The sequence below is a fragment of the Melospiza georgiana genome, chromosome 27 (assembly GCF_028018845.1).
Source record: "Melospiza georgiana isolate bMelGeo1 chromosome 27, bMelGeo1.pri, whole genome shotgun sequence".
Lineage (NCBI taxonomy): Eukaryota > Metazoa > Chordata > Aves > Passeriformes > Passerellidae > Melospiza > Melospiza georgiana.
The window spans coordinates 4,125,432-4,151,236 of record NC_080456.1 but is presented as its reverse complement, the minus strand read 5'-3'; the positions used below and the strand labels follow the sequence as shown (position 1 = coordinate 4,151,236).

The window sequence follows — 25,805 nt, the reverse complement described above, 5'->3', positions numbered from 1 at the left end:
GCCACGTCCAGGCTTATTTTAAACACCTCCAGGGATGGTGACTCCATCCCCCTACCTGGGCAGGTGATTCCAGTGCCCAATCACACTTTAAATTAAGAATTTTTCCCTAATGTCCAACCTAAACTTCCTCTGGCACAGCTTAAGGCTGAGTCCTCTCATTCTCTCAGTGGTTCCCTGGGACAAGAGGCATTGCTGTGGTGTGGGGCTGGATGCCGGCACGCCTGGCACTCCTGGGTACATCAGCATCTCTCTGTCTTTAAACCTGGCATGCTGCAAATTCTCACCTTTCTGCACCCCAAACTTGTTTCTCCTCTCAGGGGTCCCTTGCACAGAGAATGACTACAAGCTGTGGTCACCCTCGGACGAGCGAGGCAATGAGTGTTTGCTGGGGCATAAAACCGTTTTCAAAAGGAGGACTCCTCATGCAACCTGCTTCAATGGGGAAGACTTTGACAGGCCTGTCATGGTCTCCAACTGCTCTTGTACCAGGGAGGACTTTGAATGGTAAAATAGCAATTAATTTCTCCTAGTCTGGATTGTAAATCCAAGATAAGTATCTGTGACCAATCGCTCCAAGTGAGCAAACATCCAATTTATGTAGCTCGGAATGTTGCCGCTTCATTTTATAGCAGAGAGGAAACTAAACAGACTGAAAACATCCTTTCATTAATAACAGGGCATGAGACTTAATTAATGTCTTTAGAGCCTTTTGGGAGCCTCTGAAAGGTTCCACGGAAAAGGGAAGTATTGTTAATCCATCACCTTCCAAAGGAGAATGGGTAATTTCCCATCACAGACAGAGACCCACTAAAAATCTTTGTGATTCTGTAGCCACAGGGGTGCAGCTGGCCCTGCTGTTGCCCTTTGACTGCAATTCCCACAATCCTGACTCTGCTTTCAGGATCAGGAAACACGCTCTGGCAAACTGATGAAAAGGTCTGGGGTTAGAAAGGGAACTGCTTTTTGGGGCTTTCAGTGGAGCTCACAGCAGGCTGCTGCTGTCTGATGCTGAGACCAGGTCTGGCTCACCACGAGCACACTGAGAGCAGGGCTGGTGGGATCCTGCCTCAGAATTCAGCCTGGGCTCCCTACAGAATCCCAATGACAAAACCTCTTTCCCCCACAGCATTTTCCAAAGGACAGCCGCACTGTAACTCCCGTTTTGCCAGCAGGAGACAGAGCAGTGACCCGAGCCAGCTCAGCAGCAGCACTGGGGCTGGCAGCCAGCTTTGCCGAGCACACTGCCTCAGCTCTGCCTCACCTTCCCCAGCCTGCCCAGCCGTGGGCAAAGCTGATTTGCAAAGTGTTCTTGAAACACCCTGTCTGGCTGGGAGGTGTTCTGTGCAGCTAAATACTGAGAATAAACGAAGGGTCACTTTGGGTTCTTAAAAATTCTAGGCAAAAATAGAATCACAATATAGCATGGCTGCATTTTTTGCTTTTCCCTGTCCCTCCCTATGTCTTTCTTCTCCTTGCAGTGATTTTGGCTTCAAGCTGAGCGATGACTTGTCCTTAGAGGTTTGTGTCCCTGACCCTGAGTTTGCTGGGAAACCCTATGACCCACCAGTCCCTTGCCCCGTTGGCTCAACCTACAGGAAGACTCGAGGGTATGTGCTGTGCTTGGGAGGGCAACCTGATATTCCAGTTTATCTTACTGGTGATTGAAAAACCCCCAACAACCACAAGACCCACAAGAGTAGCAGCAAACAAACATTTTAATCCAAGCGCAGTTAAACCCGCTTAGGACGTACATGGCGATTAAACACCACAGCTTATTCTGGCTGCGCAGGGTGGTTTGTTCACAGTTTTTTTCCATGGAATAAACGAATAAACTGTCTGTCTCTGTGTGTTGCAGCTACAGGAAGATCTCTGGGGACACTTGCACGGGCGGAGACGTGGAGTCGCGGCTGGAGGGGGAGCTGGTGCCGTGCCCGCTGGCGGGTGAGTGTGGGCACCAGGAGCTGCTCTGGGCACAAGGGCTCCATTCATAAAACCTTTGGCTGGTGCCTCAGGGACCAGGCACAGAGTCCCAGAGGGCTCTCAGACAAAACCTGTGACACAGGAGCCTGGGTGGGTTACAGATCACACCCTGTCCTGTGGCTGGAGCTGCTGAGGGTCCTGCTCAGGAGCAGGGGCTGCCCACAGTGCTGAGCCCTCTGAAGCCCCGAGGAGCAGGCTGCAAGCAGGATCCCCTTCCCCCTGGTCACATCCTTGCTGTAGCTGGCTTGAACCCAACCAGAAAGACAGGAATTATTTCAAAGACATCCCCATCCTTGGGAAGGTCCCCTTGGGAAGGTGTGACTGTGTTCACAGGGGTCTGAGGATGAGGGAAGAGAAGAGGATCTGACTCCATGTTTCAGAAGGTTTGATTTATTATTTTATGATATATATGATATTAAAACTATACTAAAAGAATAGAAGGAAAGATTTCATCAGAAGGCTGGCTAAGAATAGAAAAAGAAGGAATGATAACAAATGTTTGTGGCTTGGACTCTGTCTGAGCCAGCTGACTGTGATTGGCCATTAATTGGAAACAACCACATGAGACCAATCCCAGATGCACCTGTTGCATTCCACAGCAGCAGATAACCATTGTTTACATTTGTTCCTGAGGCCTCCCAGCTTCTCAAGGGGAAAAATCCTAAGGAAAGGAATTTTCAGAAAATATCATGGCTACAGGAAGGTCCCACTCTGAGACAGCCACCATGTGCAGCCACTTTGGGGCCAAACCAGGGCAGACCTTCATCCCTCACACCTCTGCCTGCCAGAATTCACCCTCCCCATGCTTATTTTCTCCTCTGGAGCATACAAGGCACTTCAGCAATCCTGTGCTCCTGTGCTGCCAGAGTTATTTGCATTCTGCTCATTAGAGCTTTAATTTAATCTGCCGTCACGAGCTGCGTGATCAGCATTGCTGCTTGCTGCAGCTCCAGGGCCTCAGGCAGGGCAGGGGCTCCTGGAAGGGCTGGGAGCTGAGCAGAGCAGCCAGACCCACCAGCAGCAGGCTCCCCTGCACCGCCCCAAAATTTTTCAGCGTGCAAAAAGATATTCCAGGTGTGGAACAGCACGGGGAAGCATCCCCTGAGCTGGGACCCCTGCCAGCTCTGCACTCAGCTTTACTCCTGACACGTTATTCACCCCTCTGAGCCCTCTTGAGCTGTTTGGAGAGCTGTGTTGGGCATGCTGAGAAGGGCCCTGCTGATTGCAAAGTAAACCTGCTGTCCCCACGGGCCGGCCTTTGAAGTGCTGTGTTCCCAGAGATGGGCTGGGGATCCGTGCTGGCTCGCTCCATGGTAACACTTTCATGTACAGGATCTGTTTCATATCTCCCCATAATCTCATTAGGCATGCACAGCCAGAGTTACTTACTGACATTAGCTCTACTCATTAATAGCATTATTGGACTGGACTGGTGCTGGGATAAAGCCCAGGAGAATTTGTCCTGGACCAGGATCCCATTACCTGGGTTGGGCTCCACTGGGAAACAAAACCTGCTCTGGGATATTTCCTGGGGCCAGTGTCCCTGAGGACTGGCAGAGTTGCATCACTCGCGTTCTTTTTGATGTTGGGAATATTTAAGGAAGAGGAGATCTGTGACCGTGTTTCACAGGGGTCTGAGGGTGAGGGAAGAGATGAGGATCTGACTCCATGTGTCAGAAGTCTTGATTTATTTTTTTATGATATATATTACATTAAAACTATACTAAGAGAATAGAAGAAAGGGTTTCATCAGAAGGCTGGCTAAGACTAGAATAAGAAAGAATCTTTGATTGGCCAGCTCACTTTGATTGGCCATTAATTAGAAACAACCACATGAGACCAATCACGGATGCCCCTGTTGCATCTCACAGCAGCAGATAATCGATGTCTACATTTTGTTCTTGAGGCTTCTCAGCTTCTCAAGAGGAAAAATCCTAAGGAAAGGATTTTTCATAACAGATGTCTGTGACAGAGATCAGTATTTTGTTTCTCATTGGCAGCCCGAAAGGGGTCGGGGCAGGTTCTGTGCCTCCTCCTCCTCCTGGACCAGACAATGCCCACAGTGTGTGCCCAGCCCCATGAGAGGCTATTACCACATTCCCATTAACCTAATCCCACTGAGACCAAAGCTCTTTGCCTCCCCGAGGTGCTAAACCAGGGGTGAAAACCACCCGCTATTTTCTTTCTTTTGCCCCTCGAGCAGCCAAGAACGGCCACTAAACAAGGCGTTGTTGTTGCAGAGGAGAACGAGTTCATCCTCTACGCCACCCGATACTCCATCCACCGATACGATCTGGCCTCGGGCGTCAGCGAGGAGCTGCCCCTGGCCGGGCTCAGGGGGGCTGTGGCCCTGGATTTTGACTACGAGCACAACTGCCTCTACTGGGCTGATGTCACTCTGGACATCATCCAGGTGAGCTGGGAGCAGGGAGGCATCACCCCCTTGCCGCCCGGCTGTTGCATCCACACCCTGAAATGCAAATGTTTGTCCTGGTGCTCCTCCCTTCCAAGCTGTCTGTCCCCTGACCTTCAGGCAATTCCTCGTCTTTTGTTCTGATTATTTTTCATTTTTTTTTCCCCAGCGTCTCTGTCTCAACGGCAGCTCTGGGCAGGAAATAATCATAAGCACCGGGTTGGAAACAGTGGAAGCTTTGGCTTTTGAGCCTCTCAGCCAGCTGCTCTACTGGGTCAACGCTGGGATTCCCAAAATCGAGGTACAGCTCTGCCCACCCGTGGCAGTGCATATTTTATTATTAAGGAGCAGTAATTGCCTGCCACAGATTCTGTGTCATTTCAAGTAGCAAACACACCTTGTCCTGGCTTTGGTTTTGGGTCTAGGTTGCCAATCCAGATGGAGACCTGAGACTGACTGTCCTCAACTCCTCGATACTGGAGCGACCCAGAGCCCTGGCTCTGGTTCCTCGAGATGGGTAAGAAAGGAAAAATCACAAGTATTTCCCTGCTATTCCCAAGGAAAACTGCTGCTCCCTCACCACCTCCTCCTCAGGGAGCACAGCTTGGTGAGGTGAAAATGGGGGCAGGCACAGCACAGTCCTGCCCTGTGGAGCCCACTGTCACCACTGCATCCCGAACTAAGGCACCAGCTCCCTCAGAGCACAGATCACCAACTGTTAATTCCTTCCTGCCCATACATATCCATTGGTAAATAACTTTTCCTGCCCGTAAAACTGGTCTGGTCAGTGGGGGAAGCTGCAGTGATGCGTGAGAAACTGAGCTGTGCTCGAATTCAAGAGCCCAATCTGAGTTACATCTTTCTGGGGTTTGGCCTCGGCTGCGAGTGTAAGCTCTGACAAACCAGAGCAGTTCACGGCAAGGTAACCTGCAGCTGCACTCCCACCACAGAGCCTGCAGCTCAAAAGCCTCTGTGCTGCTCGTAAATCTGCTGCTGGTGGTGCTCATTAGAATTGCAGAGCTCCCTGTTCAAAGGCATGTCGGGCAAGAGGAGCATTCTGGAATGTGGAGCATTCCACCCTCTGCCTCTGCTAACCCCCGTCCTTTTGATGAGCTGCTGTCACCATGTTCGCAGGGGGCTCAGGTGGAGGGAGCAGACAAGGATCTGACTCCATGTTTCAGAAGGCTTGATTTATTATTTTATGATATATATTGCATTAAAACTATACTGAAAGAATAGAAGGAAGGATTTCCTCAGCAGGCTGGCTAAGAATAGAATAGGAAGGAATGATAACAAAGGTTTCTGGTTTGGTTCTCTGTCCAAACCAGCTGGGCTGTGTTTGGCCATTAATTAGAAACAATCAACATGGGCCAATCAAAGATCCACCTGTTGCATTCCACAGCAGCAGATAACCATTGTTTACATTTTGTTCCTGAGGCTTCTCAGCTTCTCAGGAGGAAAAATCCTAAAGAAAGGATTTTCCATAAAAGATATCTGTGACAAGCTGCTCTGTGTGGATTCAGACTAACCTCTGTGCCTGCTGCCAGGTTGATGTTCTGGACAGACTGGGGGGACTCCAGGGCTGGCATCTACAGGAGTGACATGGACGGGTCCCTGGCCGGCTGCATCGTCTCGGAGGGCGTGCGCTGGCCCAACGGCATCTCCGTGGATGACCACTGGATCTACTGGACTGAGGCCTACATGGACAGGATTGAGAGGGTGGATTTCAATGGCATGCAGAGATCTGTGATCCTGGACAGCCTCCCTCACCCCTATGCCATTGCTGTATTTAAGGTTTGTTTCCCCCGTTGTTAGTTTTTACATAGCATGCAGGCTCTGAGGCGGGTGCTGGAGGAGCACGGGGCACACTGAATTGTGGAGGATAGGGATGTGGGTTGGAGCCCACTTTCTCTCTGTCTGCTTCCCTGAAACATTCCCACAAATATCTGAATTTGAAGGACAGGGATGTGATTTGGAGCAGGCGTGACACTTTGTCTTTCTGCTTCCCTGAAACATTCCCACAAATCCCTGAACTTGAAGGATAGGGATGTGGTTTGGAGCACACTTTGTCTCTCTGTCTGCTTCCCTGAAACTTTCCCACAGATCCCTGAAACCAGCAGGGAGGTGCAGCCCAATCCAGGACCAGCATTCCCAAAGCAGCTGCACTGCAACATTTGCTGCTCAGCAGATCACTCTGTCACTCTCATTCCTGCTCAGATCCCACGTCAGGCCTTCCTCTTCCTCTCCCCCTTGGGTTGGGGACACTTTTCACTCTCTCTTTTGCAGTGTTTAGGGTGATGAGTGCAGGTGGCAGTGATGAGCACGGCCCTGCAGGTGCCTCTGCTCACACTGAGAGCCAGGCCTGTGTTTCAGAATGAGATCTACTGGAATGACTGGTCACAGCTGAGTATTTTCAGAGCATCCAAAACCAGTGGCTCCAGGATGGAGATCTTGGTTGGCCGACTGAATGGGATCATGGATATGAAGATCTTTTACAGAGGAAAGACAACAGGTAATGATGCAGATGATCCTCCATGGGATTTAGGAATGTGTTCTTTCCCCATTTCCACTGGGCCATCCTGGCTTGCATTTCCTGACCACCCATTCCTGCAGGGCTTGAGGCTCTCAGGAATGAGTTTCATCAGGGCTATATTCTGCTTTTGGCTCCTAGGAGAGAGAGCTCCTAGGGCACTCAGCTGTGGTGGCACCTCATGGTTTGTGTCAGATCCTGGCTTTTCCACCAAAGTGTTGTATAGACCAAAAATCACTGGATTCAGGGCTGCACTAACTCTGCCCTCCTTTAATGTCTGTCTGCATTGTGCCAAGGCAATGCTGACCCCCGTGGGCAGTTCATACCCATTTCCACATGGGTACCAGACCACTGAAGGGCTCCAGACTGGAGGGGCACTCTGGGGGTGTATCTGACATCCTTTGGTGGACCTCCAAAGCCACTGGGATGAGCTGTGTCCCTTAAAGGCCCTCAGACTCCCTGGAGATGGCTCTGGACATTCCTAGGGGTGACCTCAGCACTCAGCCCTGCAGAGATGGATCCTGAGGGGGTCTGAACCCTAAGCAGGTGGCACTGGGATACCAGTGCCTGTGTCCTGGGTTGGCAGGTGACACTGGGGTTCTCATGCCTCTGTCCTGGGATAGAAGGTGACACTGGGGCTCCCTTGTCTCTATTCTGGGGTGGCAGGTGACACTGGGATTCCAATGCCTCTATCCTGTGGTGGCAGGTGACACGGGGACTCCTGTGCCTGTGTCCTGGGCTGGCAGGTGACACTCGGGCTCCTGTCCCTCTGTGCTAGTCTGGCAGGTGACACTGGGATTCCAATACTTTTATTCTGGGGTGGCAGGTGACACTGGGGCTCCTGTGCCTCTCTCTTGGGGTGGCAGGTGACACTGGGATTCCCATGCCTCTGTTTTGGGGTGGCAGGTGACACTGGGGCTCCTGTGCCTCTGCCCTGACTCTGTCCCCTTCCTCCTCCTGCCCTGCTCCAGGGCAGAACGCCTGCATCACCAAGCCCTGCAGCCTGCTCTGCCTGCCCAGGTCCAACAACGGCCGCAGCTGCAAGTGCCCCGAGGGGGTGGCCAGCACGGTGCTGCCCAGTGGGGAGCTCAGGTGTGACTGTCCCCACGGCTACAGCATGAAGAACAACACCTGCGTCAAGCAAGGTAAGGCCCTGCATCAAGGGAGGTGAGGTCCTGCCTGGCTGAGGTGGCTCCTGCCATTACCAGAGGTCGGTGTGACCTGTCCTCTGGCCCATTTCTGGAGGCACAGCCTCATGCCAGCTTGTTTCTGCTGTCCCTCCTGCCCCAGAGAACACGTGCCTGCCCAACCAGTACAGGTGCTCCAACGGGAACTGCATCAACAGCATCTGGCAGTGTGACAATGACAATGACTGCGGGGACATGAGCGACGAGAAGAACTGCCGTGAGTGTCCTGCCCTGGTGGCATTGGCCAGGCTCAGGTGTCTGCTCTGGTGCCACCTCAGCTGATCTCCACGCTCCTTTCTCAGTCAAGGGGAGCAAGAAGCTCTCTGGGGGTGTAACTCAGCTCTTTGGTGACTCCCAAAGCAAATTTGGGATGGGTTTGTCCCAGTCCCCTTGAGCAGATGAGGCATCAGTGTCTAAAGTTTGGTAAAGCTGATGCCAACTCTTGCGCTAATTGTCTTCTGGAGCTAATTGAGGGCAGAGCCAGTGAGGAAAAGAGAGCAAACAGTGCTGACACGGGCCTCTTGTTGAGATAATAAATCAAGTTCACTCGTTAAAGATGGAGGTCACCTTTCTGAGCAAAGTTAGGAACAGCCAGTGTGTGCCGGAGGGACAGATGTTCCACAGCTTTGCACAGCCTGAAGGGTTTGGGTTAGTGCACTGTGGAAAAAGGACTGGGTTTGGAGTTAGGAATCACTGGAGGACCAGGAGAGAGGCTGCTTATGCCCATTTTGTACCAATGAGGAATTCATTTCCCTGTCAGCAGAGTCCAAGTTTGAGCTCAGTGGCTCCAGGGGTGGGAAAACCTCTCCATTCCTTGGAGGTGCCACCAGCTTGGCACAGAGATGCTGCCTTGGATAGCGACACTCATGGCCAGCTTCTCCCCTGCTTGGGCTGCCCTGGGGTTTCAGTCCCTTTGTGGGGAGCACACGGCTCCTCAGCCTTGGTTTCCTGCTCCCTGGCTTGGCAGGGGACATCAGGAGTTTCAGTCCTGGTCCCCAGACAGAAAACTGACCCCTGTGCGCTCTGCTTTGCATGGAGCGCCTAAAAATGGCATTAAAACACAAGAGCAGGAATTCAGGTTGGGCTGGCGGGATTCTGTCCCTGTCTCTCCTACCCTCAGGCAGCAGAAACCATTTTCTTACCACCACCTTCTCCTCCTCCTCCTCCTCTTCCTCCTGTCTCCATCAGCAACCACCGTGTGCGACGCCGAGACCCAGTTCCGCTGCCAGGGCTCGGGGACCTGCATCCCCCTGTCCTACAAATGTGACCTGGAGGACGACTGTGGGGACAACAGCGATGAAAGCCACTGTGGTGAGTGCCCCTCCTGCCCTGGGCACGGGTGGGCAGCTGCTCTCCGTTGCTCTCTGTGCTGCTCAGAGCTGCTCCTGCTCTGGATGCTGCTCAGGGATGATGGAGGGGAGGATCCCACTGTTGGCCCTTTCTCCTCCTCATTTACACCTCATTTACAAATTCACTCAGGGCTGGGAAATGGGGGACAGGACCAGCATTTCCAGGGTTTTTGGGAATTAGGGACATGTCAGAATCCAGCACCATCATGTACCGGGAAGTGAGGGACAGGACAAGAGAGCAAGGCCGTCTGCTGGTCCTTCCCCTCGCTGTGTTCCAGCTGGGAGATTTCTGTGCCGTCATTATCCACCTTTCCTCTCTGCTCCTTGGGCATTCCCGTGCCCTGAAGCCCAATATTTTGTTTGCAGAAGCTCACCAGTGCAGGAATGATGAGTTCAGCTGCAGCTCAGGGATGTGCATCCGTCTGTCCTGGATGTGTGATGGGGATAACGACTGCAGGGACTGGTCTGACGAAGCAAACTGCACTGGTGAGTGCTCAGCTGTTGCTCAAAAATCTCCTGCTGCTCCTACTTTTTCTTTCCAGCCTGGGAGGCATCAGCCAGTGCCTTGTGCCTCAGTTTCTGTGCTTGTTAGAGCACCTCAGGGTGATGTGATGCCCCAAATCCAAGGATTTCCTTCGCCCAGGTTCACTGGGAATTTGCTGGCAGCTTAGATGCTCACACAGTAACCCAACTTTGCTTTTTACCTACAAAATTGCGCCCACAGGCAAAGCTCTGTGGGATGGGAAGTGGTTTTGTGGCTGCTGAGCAGCCAAGGGCTCTCCTGCAAGAAGAGCTCATGTTGCAGGGAGGCAGAATGAGGCTGGTGGGCACTGGCAGCGTTTCACAGCTTTCACTCTGTTTCCTTGCCATTAATCAGGGGCAGAAAACAGGCACGCTTCTCCTCAGTTAGTTGATGTGAAGAAGAGGCAGGTTTGGTTTGGCAAGTTTAGCTTGGCAGTTTTAGTCCCCCTCTGGCAGCCTCATTGCTCCACGGGCTCGAAAACCTGAAGAGGGAGTCCCACACAGAAAACCAACTCTTGGTTTAACTTAAAACTTGTACAAAAGCAGCCTGGCTGGCAGAAATAACCTTGCTCCTACTCTGTGCCTTCCTGTGCAGCTCCTGTGAGCCTCGCTGTGTGCTTGGAGTGGAAAGTCACAACACTCCACCCTCCTCACCACCACAGTGCTGCTGATGTTCCTCAGCAGCCTCCCGAGGCTCACACACCCACACAGAGCCCTTTTCTCATCAGATAAAACAACAGATAGCGCTGCACTGGCCTTTTCCACTAGAAACAATCAAGCAAAATCATCAGCCAAACCAAAAACCTCAGTGCTTGCATGGGAAGAAACTTCTCAGAGCAGGCAGAGCACCAGTCTGTCAGTGAAAGACACAAAGTTGTATTTATCAAGCCATACATGGGATATTTCATGATAAAAGACTGAAAGTTCTATTTATCAAGCCATCCATGGGATATTTAAGATAAAAGACACAAGGTTGTGCTTATTAAGCCATTCATGGGATATTTAAGATAAAAGACACAAGGTTGTATTTCTCAAGCCATACATGTGATATTTAAGGTAAAAGACACAAAGTTGTATTTATCAGGCCATCCATGGGATATTTCAAGCCATGTATGTGGTATTTCAAGATAAAAGACACAAGGTTGTATTTATCAAGCCATCCATGGGATATTTAAGATTAAAGCAGTGCTTTCCATGGCATGGGGAGCCTGCAGGGACCAGGATCTGGGAATGCTGGCAGCAGCCTGGAGCCTTTGGGACAGAGAGTGGCACCAGCTGCTGTCCTGGGGCTCTGGCAGGAGGATTTCAGAATTTAAGAGATCTCTTTCAGGTCTTTGAGCTCCTCTTTGCTCACCCCTTGTGGCATTTGCTGTGCCTGGAGCACCCAGGGCTGATCCTGGTCATTAGTATTCCATGAGTGTGGCTTTGTAAGGAGGTTTAATTTATATTGGTATCACTTATCTCTCGTATGAGTTTCTCCAGAGAGAATTACTACAGGAGAGGAACCTACTTCAAAAAGCGTGTCAGGTTTGTAAAGCCCCGAGTTGGAATTATCTAAGAGGATCACAATTATTTGAGGAACATTCCGTCTGACTTCACCGGGCTGCAATTATTGCTCTTATCTGAAATAATTACATTTCATGCTGAATACCTAATAGAATATTACTGCCAGCAGATTGTACTATTTGGAAATATCTGCGAGTGCATGTCACTCTCTAACCTGAAACTCAGGATCGTGCCATTTAATTAAGTTGAACACTGATTTTCTCAATAACTCTGAGTGCTCTCCTGCTCGAGGAGCAGGATTTGTCTCTGAAGTGACAACACAAACCAGGCTGCAACCCAGATACCCCACAGGCAGATATTTTTCCTGACAGGAGCCTAAGGAAAACCCCCAGGGAGAATCGTATTTCTTGTTTGCTTTGGCAACATAGAAGAGCCTTGTTTGCCTTAATTAAAAGCTCTCTCTGTTCTGCCCTGCACGGGGGACTCTGCTGCCCTGCCAAGCCCTGCTTGATCTCGGTGACATTTCTCACCGTCTCTGGCACGGTGCCACCGCTGTCACCTCTGCCCACGCACCCCAAGGGCTGAGATCAAAGGGACAGAGGCTGCTGGCCTTGGGGAGAGCTTTGGGACATCTCTGCCCTGTAAAAGCCATCCCTGAGCACCGCAGGCTTGTGAGCAGGAATGGCACAGAGAGGGGGAAGACCATGAAAAAGTGGGAATTCTGAAGGAGTTCTCCTGCCTGGGCTCCATGGGGTGGCTGCTTGTGCTGGGAGCCTGGTGGGAGATGCTGGGGCAGGGAAAGGAGCAGGGTGGGACTGTGCGGGCTGACGCTCTCAGCTCAGCGGGGACGCGGTGACAGCCACGCTCAGGTGCCGCCCTGCTCTGCTTCCAGCAGTTTCTCACACCTGCGAGGCCTCCAGCTTCCAGTGCCACAACGGGCACTGCATCCCGCAGCGCTGGGCGTGCGACGGCGACGCCGACTGCCAGGACGGCTCTGACGAGGACCCTGCCACCTGCGGTAACCTGGCCTGTGTGTGTGTGTGTGTGTGTGCGGGGGGCTCTGCGTGGATGGGAGGGATTTCTGCACTCCCGCGGAGATAAAACAGCGGCAAATTCAGGGGGAGAGCACCACACCCCTCCAAAAGCGGTCACAGTGCAGAGAAAACCTATTGTAAATCAAAGGGGAGAGAATGATGAGGAGGACTCTATGGGTATCAGAAGGCTAATTAATTACTTTATCATACTATACATACCAAGGGATGTGTATAGTATGATAAAATAATTAACATTTTATTTATATAATTTGTATAATATCATAATTATTTCATTTATATAATTTATCTAAAGTATTTTATTTATATAATAGCGTAATTCTTTTATTTATATATTTTATTTAGATAATTTATCTAAATTATTTTTATTTACATAATACAATAATTCTCTTATTTATATTTACATAATACAATAATTCTCTTATTTATATTTTTATTTATATAGCTTATCTAAATTATTTTTATTTATACAATATCATAATTCTCTTATTTATATAATTCATATGAACTAGTCTATTTACATAATATCGTAATTATTTTGTTCATAAAATTTATTTATATAATTTATACAAATCATTTAATGTATATAATATAATGATTAATTTTTATTGCATTTTGTTTATGTAATTTATATTCTTTTATTTATATAATATTATAATTCTTCTTTTCCTATAATATTTTTATTTAGATAATTTATATAGATTATTTTATTTATAGAATATCATCATTCTTTTATTTATAATAATAATATAATAATGATATTCTTTTATACTATTTTATTTATATAATTTATATAAATGAATACTATCAAACACACACTTCTTGGCCCTGATAGGCCAAAGGAGCAAAACATCCTCACTTTGGGTGAGCAATCTCCATATTGCATTTTACTTTAGCACAACACAGGCACAGCAAGCAAGATAAGAATTGTATTTCCCTTCTTCTCTGCTTGTTTCGCAACTTCTTTCTGTTCAGAGGGCATGTGAATACCACAGACACCCTGGCTTTTTTTTCCGCTAATTAAAACAACCATAACAAAACCCAAAAAAACGCACAATGTCCGCCCAATTCTGCCTTTCAGAGAAGAAGTGCAACGGCTTCCAGTGCCCCAATGGCACCTGCATCCCCACCAGCAAACACTGTGATGGCATCAGCGACTGCTCCGACGCCTCGGACGAGCAGCACTGCGGTGGGTACTGGGCTCGGGGAAAACCCAGGTTTTGCTTTCAAAAAATAATTTTTGAAAAGGTTTCAAAAAGCCAGGGGTTTGTCTTATTTTATCCAGAAAATCTAAAATCTGTAGTTTAAGCATATTAGGTGCTGTCTGAACCGGCTTTCTGCTGGTAAAAAAGCAAAGCTGCGTTTATTTTTCTGCTCTGCCCAAGCCAGGAATGGCAGTAAAGCCACTTTACTGCACTGGGAGTCAAGCCTGGGAGATAATGGGCAGTCATGGGCCCACTGTGAAATCAGCAGGTCAGCAAAAGGCACAGCCTGGGGGGCACCAAACCCCTCCTGGTGCCTGTGCCCGCCCTGAGGGCTGATCTGGTGAGGATCAGGGACGCAGCTCAGACCATTTGTGTCAGGAGCTCTCTGTAAATCCCCAAAACCCTCCCTGAGCTGCGCTCAGACCCGCACAGCCCCTGGTGGGTGACGCTGCAAGGACAGCAGAGGTGCCAGCCCTGTCCCCCTGTCCTGCCCCGTGCCCGCAGAGCCCCTGTGCACCCGCTACATGGATTTTGTGTGCAAGAACCGGCAGCAGTGCCTGTTCCACTCCATGGTGTGCGACGGCGTCGTCCAGTGCCGCGACGGCTCCGACGAGGACGCCGCCTACGCTGGCTGCTGTGAGTGTCACCAGTGTCACACTGCTGCCATGGGAGGGTGGGCACAGCATGGGAACAGAGCCCTGGGGAGAGCCAGGGTACCAGGGATGCCAGCTATGGGTGCTGTGAGTGTCACTAATGTCACAAATGCCCAGGGGAGGGTGGGCACAGCATGGGAACAGAGCGGTGGGTGGGCTACCAGGGATGCTAGCTATGCTGGATGCTGTGAGTGTCACAAATGCCCAGGGGAGGGTGGGCACAGCGTGGAAACAGAGCCCTGGGGAGAGCCAGGGTACCAGGGATGCCAGCTCTCCTAAGAGACGGCTCTAGAGCTGCTTAGAAATCTAGGCTTGCTCCTTCCTGCTCAAGCTTTCCTGAAGCCCCTGATCTTTACACCCAACCTCTCCCTGCAGCCCAGGATCCCGAGTTCCACCGGACCTGTGACCAGTTCAGCTTCCAGTGCCAGAACGGGGTGTGCATCAGCCTGGTGTGGAAGTGTGACGGGATGGATGACTGTGGTGACTACTCTGACGAGGCAAACTGTGGTGAGCAGCACCCCCAGAGCCTTCTGCCACTGCAGCTCCAGCCTCCTTTGGATTCCAGGAGCATGGAGCAGTGTCCTCCTCATGTTCTCACTCGTGTGTGTGTGAGTGCAGCACATCCCAGCCTGTCCTACCTGCAGATCGGTGTCGTTTCCCTCCTGCTGCAGGCAGGTGAAGTGAAGCCTGCAGAAAACCTGGCACATCTTGTGCTTGACTGACTCCTCTGTGACCGTATTTACTGCACAGCCTGCCAGCCCTGAGCAGACAGGCGGTTTGCAGCCAAACCCAATATTTACCACTGTTCCCTGGGTGGCTGTAGGAGCTGTACCCAGCCAGGCGAGGCAGCTGCAGCCTCATTTCAGAGCTGCAGGGTTTGCTCCTCCATTTCTGCCATGCTCTGGTGGATCCTGCTCTGGTTCTGAGATCGGGATGGTGTCTTGTGACCGTGTTCACAGGGGTCTGAGGATGCGGGAAGAGATGAGAGTGTTGACTCCATGTTCAGAAGGCTTGATTTATTATTTTATTATATATATATTACATTAAAACGATACTAAAAGAATAGAAGAAAAAGTTTCACCAGAAGGTTAGTTAAGTTAAGAATAGAAAGGAATGAATAACAAAGGTTTGTGGCTCAGACAGAGAGTCTGAGTCAACTAGGCTGTGATTGGCCATTAATTAGAAGCAACCACATGAGACCAATCCCAGATGCACCTGTTGCATTCCACAGCAGCAGATAACCATTGTTTACATTTTGTTTCTGAGGCCTCTCAGCTTCTCAGGAGATAAAAATCCTAAGGAAAGGACTTTTTACGGAAGTTGTCTGTGGCAGTGTCTGGCCACAAAGAACACAGACAAAACAGTGATAGTGACAGAGCGAGGGCTGGGAGTGCTGGGGATGATGAGGAAGGAATGTGCTTGTGCTGCTCAGGTGATGCTCCCACCTCTGAGCTGTGCTGAGGTGGCCCTGTGGCTCACAGGACTCTCCTCTCCTCACCAGAGAACCCGACAGAAGCCCCGAACTGCTCCCGGTATTACCAGTTCCAGTGTGGGAATGGGCACTGCATCCCCAACCGCTGGAAGTGCGACCAGGAGAACGACTGCGGGGACTGGTCTGATGAGAGGGACTGCGAGGGTAAGGACACACTGACATGGACGTGACAGGGACTGGGACCTGCTGAAGGATCACTCTGCCTCCCCACAGCCCCCAAAATGCCCCACGAGGGCACTTCCATGCCCCTTTTACTCTGTATTTTTGGATATCCTGAACACAGAAACCATGCAGGTGAAAACACTGGGTTTGTGATGCCTCGCCTCCTTCCCCCTCAGCCAGCAGGGAGCTTACACAGGAGCAGGAGCTCAGCTCGGCTGTCCCTGGTGTATTTTTAGGCTCTCCAGTTCATCCCATTACCACGCTGATCCCCCCGACGTGCCTGCCCAACCATTTCCGCTGCAACAGCGGCGCCTGCATCATGAACAGCTGGGTGTGTGACGGCTACAAGGACTGCTCCGATGGCTCTGATGAAGAGGCCTGTCCCACCCCAAGTAAGCCCTCCTCTCCCTCACCCCTTCCCTTCTCCCAGGTCACATCAGTTTCGTCATGTTGAGATATTTGAGGTCAATTAAGGCGTCGTTGATCATTTTCAGGATTTGGTGGTTTTTACAAAGATTGAGGGCCATTGGTTGTTTCTGTATGTGGAGATGAGGATGATGAGGATGGATAGGGCGAGTGATCCTAGGTAGGCTTTGATTAGGCTGGAATGGAGGGTTTATTTGTGGTGTGAAATGTCCCCTGGCTCCGGGGTCACCCTCCAGCAGTGCCACCAGCTGGGACAGAGCTCCAGAGCAGCACATTCCTGCAGTGGTGGTCACAGGGGTCCCAGGAAGAGATGAGGATTTAACTCCATGCTTCTGAAGGCTAATTTATTATTTTGTGATACATATTATATTAAAACTATACTAAAAGAATAGAAGAAAGAATTTCATCAGAGAATGGAATGATAACAAAATCTTGTGAATGACCAGACAGTCCAAGACAGCTGACTGTGATTGGCCATTAATTAGAAACAACCCCATGAGACCAATCCCAGATGCACCTGTTGCATTCCACAGCAGCAGATAACCATTGTTTACATTTTGTTCCTGAGGCCTGTCAGCTTCTCAGGAGGAAAAATCCTAAGGAAAGGATTTTTCAGAAAATATCATGGCTACACATTCCCTGCAGAGCCGAGGCTTTTCCAGCCCTCTGCAGTCAGCAGAGAGGATGGCCAAGGCGTCATCCCCATCACCTGCTGATGGAAGGAGGTTGCCATCTAGTGGAGTCGGGACTTGGGGACAGCGCTGCCCGCTCCTGGTGGCGGTGCCAGCCCTGGAGCTCTCCTGTCTCTGTCTCTGTGTGCAGGACCCAACGCCACAGCCACGTCCCCCGCGCTGCCGGGGCGCTGCAGCCGCTTCGAGTTCGAGTGCCAGCAGCTGCACAAGTGCATCCCCAACTGGAAGAGGTGTGATGGAGTCAGGGACTGCCAGGATGGCACCGACGAGAGGAACTGCCGTGAGTGTGGGCAGGGACAGGGGCGCACCTGCAGCTTTCCCCTGGAGAGCTCCCTGAGTGTCCTGGAGGGCTCAGAGACCCTGGCACAGAGCCCCAGACCCCTGTGCCTTTCCTTGAGCCCTTGGAAAAAAACAATTACCAACCTTATATGAAGATTTACAAGCCATGACAGTTTAAGTAGAATAATAGTGAATTTATCACAGGGTGAAAAAATAGATTTTTGGGGTTTTTAGAATGGGGGTTTAGGGGGCAAGATGGAGGGATCTGGGTGTGTCCAGCCTTTCTCCTTCTTCTTCTTGGCCTCCATCTTCTGCTGTGATGGTGGCACTTTTGGATTGGTTTAGAGTAGAAGCTCACTGTTTAACATAGGGGATAGGTATTGGGAAGTTATGGTAAATATTGTACAGGTAGTTTTTGGTATAAAAAGATAACACTGCTCTGAGGTAGGCAGAGTGCCTCTGACTGTCCTGCTGAGTGGACCTCAGCTGGAAAGGAGAAAAAATGTTATAGATAAGAAACAATAAACAACCCTGAGAATGAGAACTGAAGAGCTCTGACTCCTTTGAGTGCTGAGCTGAGAAAAGAGACTTTCTAAAATATCTCAGAGTCTGACCAGCTAGAGAACCCGAGACTAGTGAGGACAGGGAAGCCTCTAAGGAAAAAATCCTTTACAGAAAACAGAAATCCTTTACAGGAAAAAAAAATTAAAAAAAAAAAAAAAGGATAAAAGGTCCAAGGGGTGCTATTCCCATTTATTCCCATTAGTCCAGTTGATTTTCATGGGATGAGCTCCAGGTTCCTCTGAAGGTGCAGCCAGCAGGAGACACCCCAGAGTGTGCCACACTCCAGAGTGTGCCACACCAGCCCGAGCTCCATCCCTGACATGCAGCCACCTGCAAACATTCCAGTGCTGCCGAGGGAACTTCCCTGCCTCCAGTCCTGACCTGTTGTGCCTCTTTTCAGCCACTCCAAGCAGCCTGTCCTGCCCCAATGGCTTCAGGTGTGAGGATGGGGAGGCCTGCATCCTGCTGCCGGAGCGCTGTGATGGGTACCTGGACTGCTCAGACAGCAGCGATGAGAGGAACTGCACAGGTGAGCAGCATCCCCCGTCCCATCCCTCACTCCCTGCTCCCTGTCAGCACACAGATGTGCTCTCCTGGATGTGTGGCATTTCCCTCACAACATCCTTCATTTATCTGCCTCTGTTGTCCAAGCATTTATCACCAGCCGGGACAAACTTCCCAGCAGCTTCTGCACTGACAATTTGTCTTCCAGCAGCCTCAGAGACAGAAAAAAAAAATAAAACCATTTTAGGATGGATAGGAGCAAAACTGGCAATTTTACACAGCCCACAGGTGAAATGAGTCTCCTGCTCTGCCCTGCTTTGCAAGGTGACCCTGGGGATGTGGCACATGCCCTGCTGCCATCCCTTGGTGGCCCTGTGGTGGCAGAGGGACAGAGCCCACCCTGATAGCAGGGATTGATCACTGCCTCCAGCCAGCCATGAGCTTCAGCAGCTCCCCCACAGAACTGCTGGGGGGGCTGGCCATCAATCAGGTTTAGTTCTTTAATTAAATATTGATTGGGAGAGGCTGGCAGGGTCAGGGCAGGGGGAAGGAGCTGCTGAGGTGCACAACTCAGCTGCTACACCAAGAGAAAACCAAACCATTCCTTTTCCCTTGGAAAAATTGCCTTGCCGTGCTGTCCATGGCCCCATGTGCCTGCTGGATTTAATTCCAGCTGTTTGGGGAAAGCAAAACAGCAGCCATTTGCCCCTGCTCTGCTTGGTTTCTGTTCAGCACCAAAGCTGAGCATCCCAGCAGAGCCAAACCACAACAGTGGGATTTGGGCTCCAGAGACAGAGGGATTTGGGCACACAAAGAGAGAGCAGGGAGTGACCTGGTGGGAGCAGGACATGGATTTGGGACATTTCAGATCAGCACCTCCCTTCTGGGCTGGGTTCCACGGTGATTTTATCCCCCAAATCTCCTCTGAGAAGGTCAGGCAGTGATTCAGCCACAGAGTTTTTGTCCAGGCAAGCCCCAAACCTGAATTACCAGCCTTTGCCCGGTCCTGCTGCTGAGCACAAGATGTGATAAGGGAAAACACACAAAGAAAGGGCCTGGGTGGTGACAGGGACAGCACAGACTGATCACTGCAGGAGAAGGGTGGCAGTGAGCTGTTTGCACTCACACAATCCCAAAATTCCTAATTATTTCATCAACAGCCACACTTTCTTTCCTTAGGGGAAAGGGGATGCTTGCCTGATGCAGCATAAAGGTATTTTGGGTAGAATTAAGAGCACCAGGGATAAATCCCTGCTCTGATCTGCCCTCTGTGAGCCCAGGATAAATCACACATCTCATTTAAAGGGTGCAGACACCCCTTCAGTCAGTGCTGTCCCTGCCTTCCCTGTTGTCAGTGTCACAAACAAAGCTCCTGTTTCTCTCCTGGGCACAGGGCTTGTTTCCCTGCAGTTAATCCCCTTTTCCCATTCTCTGGCTTGTTTCCCTGCAGTAAATTCCCTTTTCCCCTTCTCTGCTCAGATGACACAATCGTGTACAAGGTGCAGAACCTGCAGTGGACAGCTGATTTCTCTGGGGTTGTCACCCTGACGTGGGCTCGGCCAAAAAGGATGTCCTCAGCCTCCTGTGTCTACAACATCTACTACAGGTACATCACCCCTCCCTGCTGCTGTGGCAGGTCAAGAGGACAAGCATGAGCACAGGTGTGCCTGTAGTTACTGCAGAAAACTGCACAGAATCAGGCCTGAAACTTTCAGATCTCCTTAATCAAGTTCTGCTTGGAAAATGTAATATTTGGTAGCAAAAGAGGCACAAAATAGGTGCAGCCAGAGGGAATTGTGACAAATTGCGTTGGTTTCCTCCTTGACCATGTACTCAGGCAGTAAAGTTGTTATATTCATTGTTTTTTCCACTTGGGCCTTGTCTTTGTGGGACCATTAACAGCAAGAACAAAGGTAATAAATTTGAGCACAAGAGTTGCAGAAAAGCTCAGGGGCTTATAAGTCACCAAGGCAAGGTTAGTTCAGACTTTCCAGCAGCATCTTTTCAAATTGCAGTTGTGGCACTATCAAAACGAGCAGCAACCTTTTAAAATGGTTCCATTTTTGGGACAAATACATATGTTCCATGGCAAAAAAAAAAAAGCCCATCCTGATGGGAGATGTGTGGCTCTGTCCCTCAGGATGGTCGGGGAGAGCATCTGGAAGGTCCTGGAGACCCACAGCAACAAAACCAATGGCGTTCTCAAAGTCCTCAAGCCCGACTGCAGCTACCAGGTGAAGGTGCAGGTGCAGTGTCTGAGCAGGGTCTACAACACCAACGACTTCATCACGCTGAGGGCGCCCGAAGGACGTAAGCACAGCTGCTGCTGCCACCACTGCCTGCCACGCTGCTGCCAAATTGTGTTGATTTGTGCTGCTTTGGGATGAATTGTATTTGCAGGGAATGCCCCAGCCAAGGCAGGAATGATGCATCTGACTCCGTGTTCTCAGAATACTGTTATACTATAACACTGTTAATGTATTACATATATAACATAAATACTGTTATACTATAATGTATTATATATATAACATATATATACAATACATTATATATAGATCATTATAATTATAATCAGTATAATTATTGCACATACTGCAATATATTAGTTGTGTTATAATATATTAATATATTCTATATATTAATATAATATATTAATATATAATAATTATATAATATTAATATTTTCTACTATAATACTATTAATATATATAACATATATATACATTACATATCTTATTAATATAATTAATATATTTTACATATATTACAATATATTAATTACATTATATTATTCTTAATAATATATTATATATGCTATTAATATATTCCACTATAATACTATTATTACTATATTTATAATACTATATTATGTTCTCATAATATATCTCCATGTTCTCAGAATACTATATTATACTATAATACTATTAATATAGTATATATACAATAGATTATATAAATTATATATATTAATATAATATATAATTATATATTACAATATATATTATTTATTGTGTTATTAATAATATATTTTTATGTACATTATTGATATATATACCATAATACTATATTTATAATACTATATTATACTAAAAAATACTATACTATACTATAGAATACAGAAAATATACTGAATCCTGAAAAGATAATAATGAAAACTCGTGACTCTTTCCAGAGTCAAAAAGCACCTTGGCCTTGATTGGCCAAAGAGTCAAAACTCAAACCAGAAATCCAATGAAACAATCTCCAAACACATTCCACACAAGCAAAACAGAGGAGAAGCAAATGAGATAAGAATTGTTTTCCTTTTCTCTGAGGCTTCTCAGCTTCCCCGGAGAGAATTTTTTTCAGGGAATGTGAATGCCATAGGGCTGAAAAGTAGAGATATCCCTGCTGTGAACAAGAAAGGTCTTTCCTTGGGCTTGGGAATTAATCACCGAATCCCCAGGCTGGAAGAGAGCTCCAAGATCATCAAATCCAACACCTCAACTAAACCCTGGCACCCAGTGCCACATCCAGGCTCTGTTAAACACACCCAGGGATGGGGACTCCACCACCTCCCTGGGCAGAACATTCCAGAACTAGAATTGTGCTGGACTGGGAGAAAGGGCCATCCACCCCTTTGCCCTGATTTTCGGGGAGATGCTGCTTTTCCACCACTGTGACTGTCACTAATATTTCTCTTTCTCTCACCAGTACCAGATGCTCCTCTGAACCTGCAGCTGTCCCTGAAGAGAGAAGCTGAGGGTGTGGTGCTGGGCTGGTGGAGTCCCCCCGTGAACGCCCACGGCCTCATCCGGGAATTCATCGTGAGTCCTGCTGGCCCTGGGGACGTGGGGACACCAGCACACAGCCAGCTGCACAGGGGTGGGCCTGGAATGGGATATTTTGGGGAGGAAATCTACTGGGAGCATCAAGCATGTTGGGAGAAGAAATGCTGTGGGCAGCACCACAGCCCTGGAGTTCTTAATTTCTCTCTTTCTTAGATGTTGTGTTTCTTTCTGCTGGCATTTTATCTCAGAGGGATAAGCAGGTCTGGGATAGAGGCAAACAGGTCTCTCTGCTGGCCTGTGCTATTTTTGAGCCCTCATGCCTTGTTTTGGTGCTCATAGGTGGAATACAGCAGCAGTGGATCCAAGGAGTGGTCATCCCTCAGAACCACCAAGAACTACACGGAGATCAAGAACTTGCAGGTCAACACTCTCTACACAGTCAGAGTGAGTATTTCCAAAGCTCCCTCTCAGAGGGAACATTTCCAGAGCTCTCAGAGCATTTCCAGAGCTCTCAGAGTATCTCCATAACTCTCTCTCAGAATATTTCCAAAGCTCCCTCTCATAGTATCTCCAAAACTCTTTCTCAGAGTATTTCCATAACTCTTTCTCAGAGTATTTCCAAAGCTCCCTCTCATAATGAGTATTTCCAAAGCTCCCTCTAAGTAAACTCTCATTCCTAAGTGGCCTAAGTCCTGCACAGCCAAAAACTTGCTAAAAAAAATATTTTATTAAAAAAAAAATCTTGTTAAAGCCCTGCCCTTTAATGCCAACCCACACCACCACTGCTAATGTTCCAAGCCCTTGATTTGCTCCTTTGTCCCACAAGGCCAGGCTGGATTACAAAATCCTCCCTGCTAATTGCCCATTCCAATGTCACTGCAGTTGCACTGGATGTGGGCCAGAGATAAATTGGGTCCTTGGTGTATCAGTGGGAAAAGAAGCAGATCTGCCTGTGGGGAATGTCTGCACAGGGGAGAGGCTGGGTAATTATAGACAGAAGTAATAAGGAAAGGAAATGAGAAGTCTGCACAGTGAGCCCTGGGAAATGAGTGCTTTGCCATTGTCCATCCTCCTGAGCTCTTGGGGAAGTTCACTGCGAGGGGGGATGTGTCCCCTCCTCCAAATCTGTGTTATTCTTTCCTCCCATGCTATTCCCTCCCAGTATAACCCATCCCCAGATAAATCTTTGGAAGTATTTCAGGCCTTGCATGTTCTTCCCTGGCGTGGCCCTCACCCACTTTATGGCCCATGGAGTCCCCAGCTCCTTATCTCGATGGGCTCCTCAAAGATCCCATCAGAGAGCAGTTATCTGCAAAGAGGCTGCACCTCCCTCCTCTTAGATCCCTTTAATTGACTTTAAGCACTCGGCTTTATCTCTGCATTAAGCATTTTATTGCCGAGTAATTAAGCCATTGTTTGCTTCCAAGTCCCGTTCCCAGGAGCCCCGCCAGGTCTGTAACCTTGCTCTCACCTCCCCTCTCTGTTTGCACTGGGAAATGTTGCTCATGGTCCCTCTCCCTCTGATTTCCAAAGGTTGCTGCAGTGACCAGCCGAGGGGTGGGAAACTGGAGTGAATCCAAGTCCATCACCACTGTCAAAGGCAAAGGTAAATGTTGTTTGGGTGACCACAAGGCAGAGGAGCAGCTTCAAACATCAGCAGCATCCAGAGCCACCTCCCTGCCCTTTATTCTCCCTGCTGAGCCTTTCACAGCTTTGCTGTTGAAAATGACCTCTAAAAAGTGAATTTTTCTCTCATCCTGAGCTGCCTCAGAGTTCAATGGCATCTCTGGAGGGGTCACTGCCTCTTCCTTGCACAGGGGATGGATGTGATGCCCTGGAACTGAGCCTGTCCTCCCTCTCCCAAGCTGCAGACGGATTCCCTCAGACTTTTGTAGGCCAAATTCTGCCTCCAGATAGACAAGAAATTACCAACTCCATCACTCTCACTCTAAAAGGATGCTGGCTCATCCTTCTCCCTCTTAGGTCACAATTATTGTGGCTCCTCCTGCAGGTTCAGACCATAAAAACAACCACAGCTCCCAAGAACTATCACAACATCACAGCAGAGAAACTCAAACAGCACAGTAAATCATTTCCTTCCCAACCTGTTTTTGCTTTTTAAGAAAAGCCTTTTGAAGTCGTTTGTATTCGTGCCAAGTTTTCCATCCAAACTTATGTCCCTGCATCAAAATTGTCAGCTAATTTGGCAGATGAAAGAAGGGAAAGAAAACACCAGGCTGCTCAAAGTGCGGGATCCAGATAATGTGAATTACCTGATGGTTAGAAAAACAGAGGTAGAAGGAACAGAAACAGCTCTGACTTCAGGTTTTGCAGGAGGGCTCAGCACCAACAGCTCCTGATGTTCCTCAGCAGCTCCTTGGAAGGGCAGGAGCTGTTTCCTGGGATAGGAGCTCACCCTGCTGAGTTCAGAGGGAAATCCCTTTGCCCAGACCCCTCCAGCTCCAGCCTGCACTGAGCAAGGCACAGATAAAGCAGCTTTTCAGTGCTGGAGTTAAAAATCAGTGTCTTTTCTGAGGGGGACTGGCTTAGGCGAGGTTGGGATGTCCTGTTCTGGGAGCTTTTAACACAAAAATCTGTATTTTATCTGTCCCCTCTCAAGAAATATTTTTATTTCTTTGTGCTGTACTAACAGGTCTTTTCTCTCTTTCCTCCCAGTCATTCCTCCCCCTGTCATCCACATTGAGAGCTACACTGAGGACTCCATAAGTTTCAGCCTAAAAATGACCACGAATATCAAGGTAAGAGTTTTTCCCCTTCCATCTGAGCTGGGGAAATGGTGAATAGAGGCTGGGAGAATTTGTCACCCACTGAAGCATTGCAATTACCAATTATTTCGTGCCAAATCATTTCTTCCTGCTCCCAGACTGCCCTGGGGCTCTTAATTGGGATGGAAAATACAATGCAAGGACTGTCAGGGGTCTGACAGTAGCCCTGGTTCCCTGTGTGCTCCAGCTGAGCTGATGGCTCTGTGTCCTTGGCCTTGACAGGTCAGTGGCTACGTGGTCAACATCTACTGGACATTCGATAGCCACAGGCAGGAAAAAAGGACTCTGGTTATAGAAGGAGAAAAGTCCATCCAAAAAGGTAAATTCTGCTCAAAATGGAAAGCTTTGCTTTGGTCAACACTAAGCAGAAGGATTTGTGAGAGGTTATTGGATTATTTTATTTCTTTTTTTGCTACTAGTAGTTCTCTTTAAGCAATCCTGTTTAAATCTGTACAGGACAAAGCAGCAAATTCTCTGTTCTGAGGACCTGGAGATTTCAAAGCAGATTTGGGATTTACCCCCAGAGCTGCTCCAGTCCTTTCTCATCACATGGGGTTTTGTTTGTTGTTCCGTTTTTAATCTGCCAAAGGGAGCAGAAACAGGACAAGGATTTCTTGGGCTTGCACACAGTAATGACATTTCTGGTTTGGGAAAATCTCAGTGTGGATTTGTGAAATCATCCAGGCACAGAAAAGCAAGGCTGGGTTGGATTCCAGAGTCTCAGATGCTT

General features: G+C 48.9%; 1 protein-coding gene across 2 annotated transcripts in view; it reads left to right on the top strand.

The window, feature by feature from the left end:
• The window catches only part of SORL1 (sortilin related receptor 1), a 60,167-nt gene that overhangs the window by 22,493 nt on the left and 11,869 nt on the right, over positions 1 to 25,805 (top strand). Inside the window, exons 14-40 of one of the 2 annotated variants that reach the window (XM_058041166.1) lie at positions 318 to 504; positions 1,479 to 1,607; positions 1,856 to 1,941; positions 4,221 to 4,393; positions 4,563 to 4,694; positions 4,819 to 4,910; positions 5,941 to 6,187; positions 6,767 to 6,905; positions 7,895 to 8,068; positions 8,214 to 8,327; positions 9,299 to 9,421; positions 9,826 to 9,945; positions 12,383 to 12,505; positions 13,621 to 13,728; positions 14,249 to 14,380; positions 14,773 to 14,904; positions 15,899 to 16,033; positions 16,288 to 16,443; positions 17,300 to 17,449; positions 18,413 to 18,541; positions 19,996 to 20,122; positions 20,657 to 20,826; positions 22,213 to 22,325; positions 22,629 to 22,733; positions 23,823 to 23,895; positions 24,966 to 25,048; positions 25,298 to 25,394. In XM_058041166.1, the coding sequence (XP_057897149.1) occupies positions 318 to 504; positions 1,479 to 1,607; positions 1,856 to 1,941; positions 4,221 to 4,393; positions 4,563 to 4,694; positions 4,819 to 4,910; positions 5,941 to 6,187; positions 6,767 to 6,905; positions 7,895 to 8,068; positions 8,214 to 8,327; positions 9,299 to 9,421; positions 9,826 to 9,945; positions 12,383 to 12,505; positions 13,621 to 13,728; positions 14,249 to 14,380; positions 14,773 to 14,904; positions 15,899 to 16,033; positions 16,288 to 16,443; positions 17,300 to 17,449; positions 18,413 to 18,541; positions 19,996 to 20,122; positions 20,657 to 20,826; positions 22,213 to 22,325; positions 22,629 to 22,733; positions 23,823 to 23,895; positions 24,966 to 25,048; positions 25,298 to 25,394 (3,549 nt within the window). Of the gene's footprint in view, positions 1 to 317; positions 505 to 1,478; positions 1,608 to 1,855; positions 1,942 to 4,220; positions 4,394 to 4,562; positions 4,695 to 4,818; positions 4,911 to 5,940; positions 6,188 to 6,766; positions 6,906 to 7,894; positions 8,069 to 8,213; positions 8,328 to 9,298; positions 9,422 to 9,825; positions 9,946 to 12,379; positions 12,506 to 13,620; positions 13,729 to 14,248; positions 14,381 to 14,772; positions 14,905 to 15,898; positions 16,034 to 16,287; positions 16,444 to 17,299; positions 17,450 to 18,412; positions 18,542 to 19,995; positions 20,123 to 20,656; positions 20,827 to 22,212; positions 22,326 to 22,628; positions 22,734 to 23,822; positions 23,896 to 24,965; positions 25,049 to 25,297; positions 25,395 to 25,805 lie in introns of both variants that reach the window. The other variant, XM_058041165.1, reaches the window with a different exon arrangement.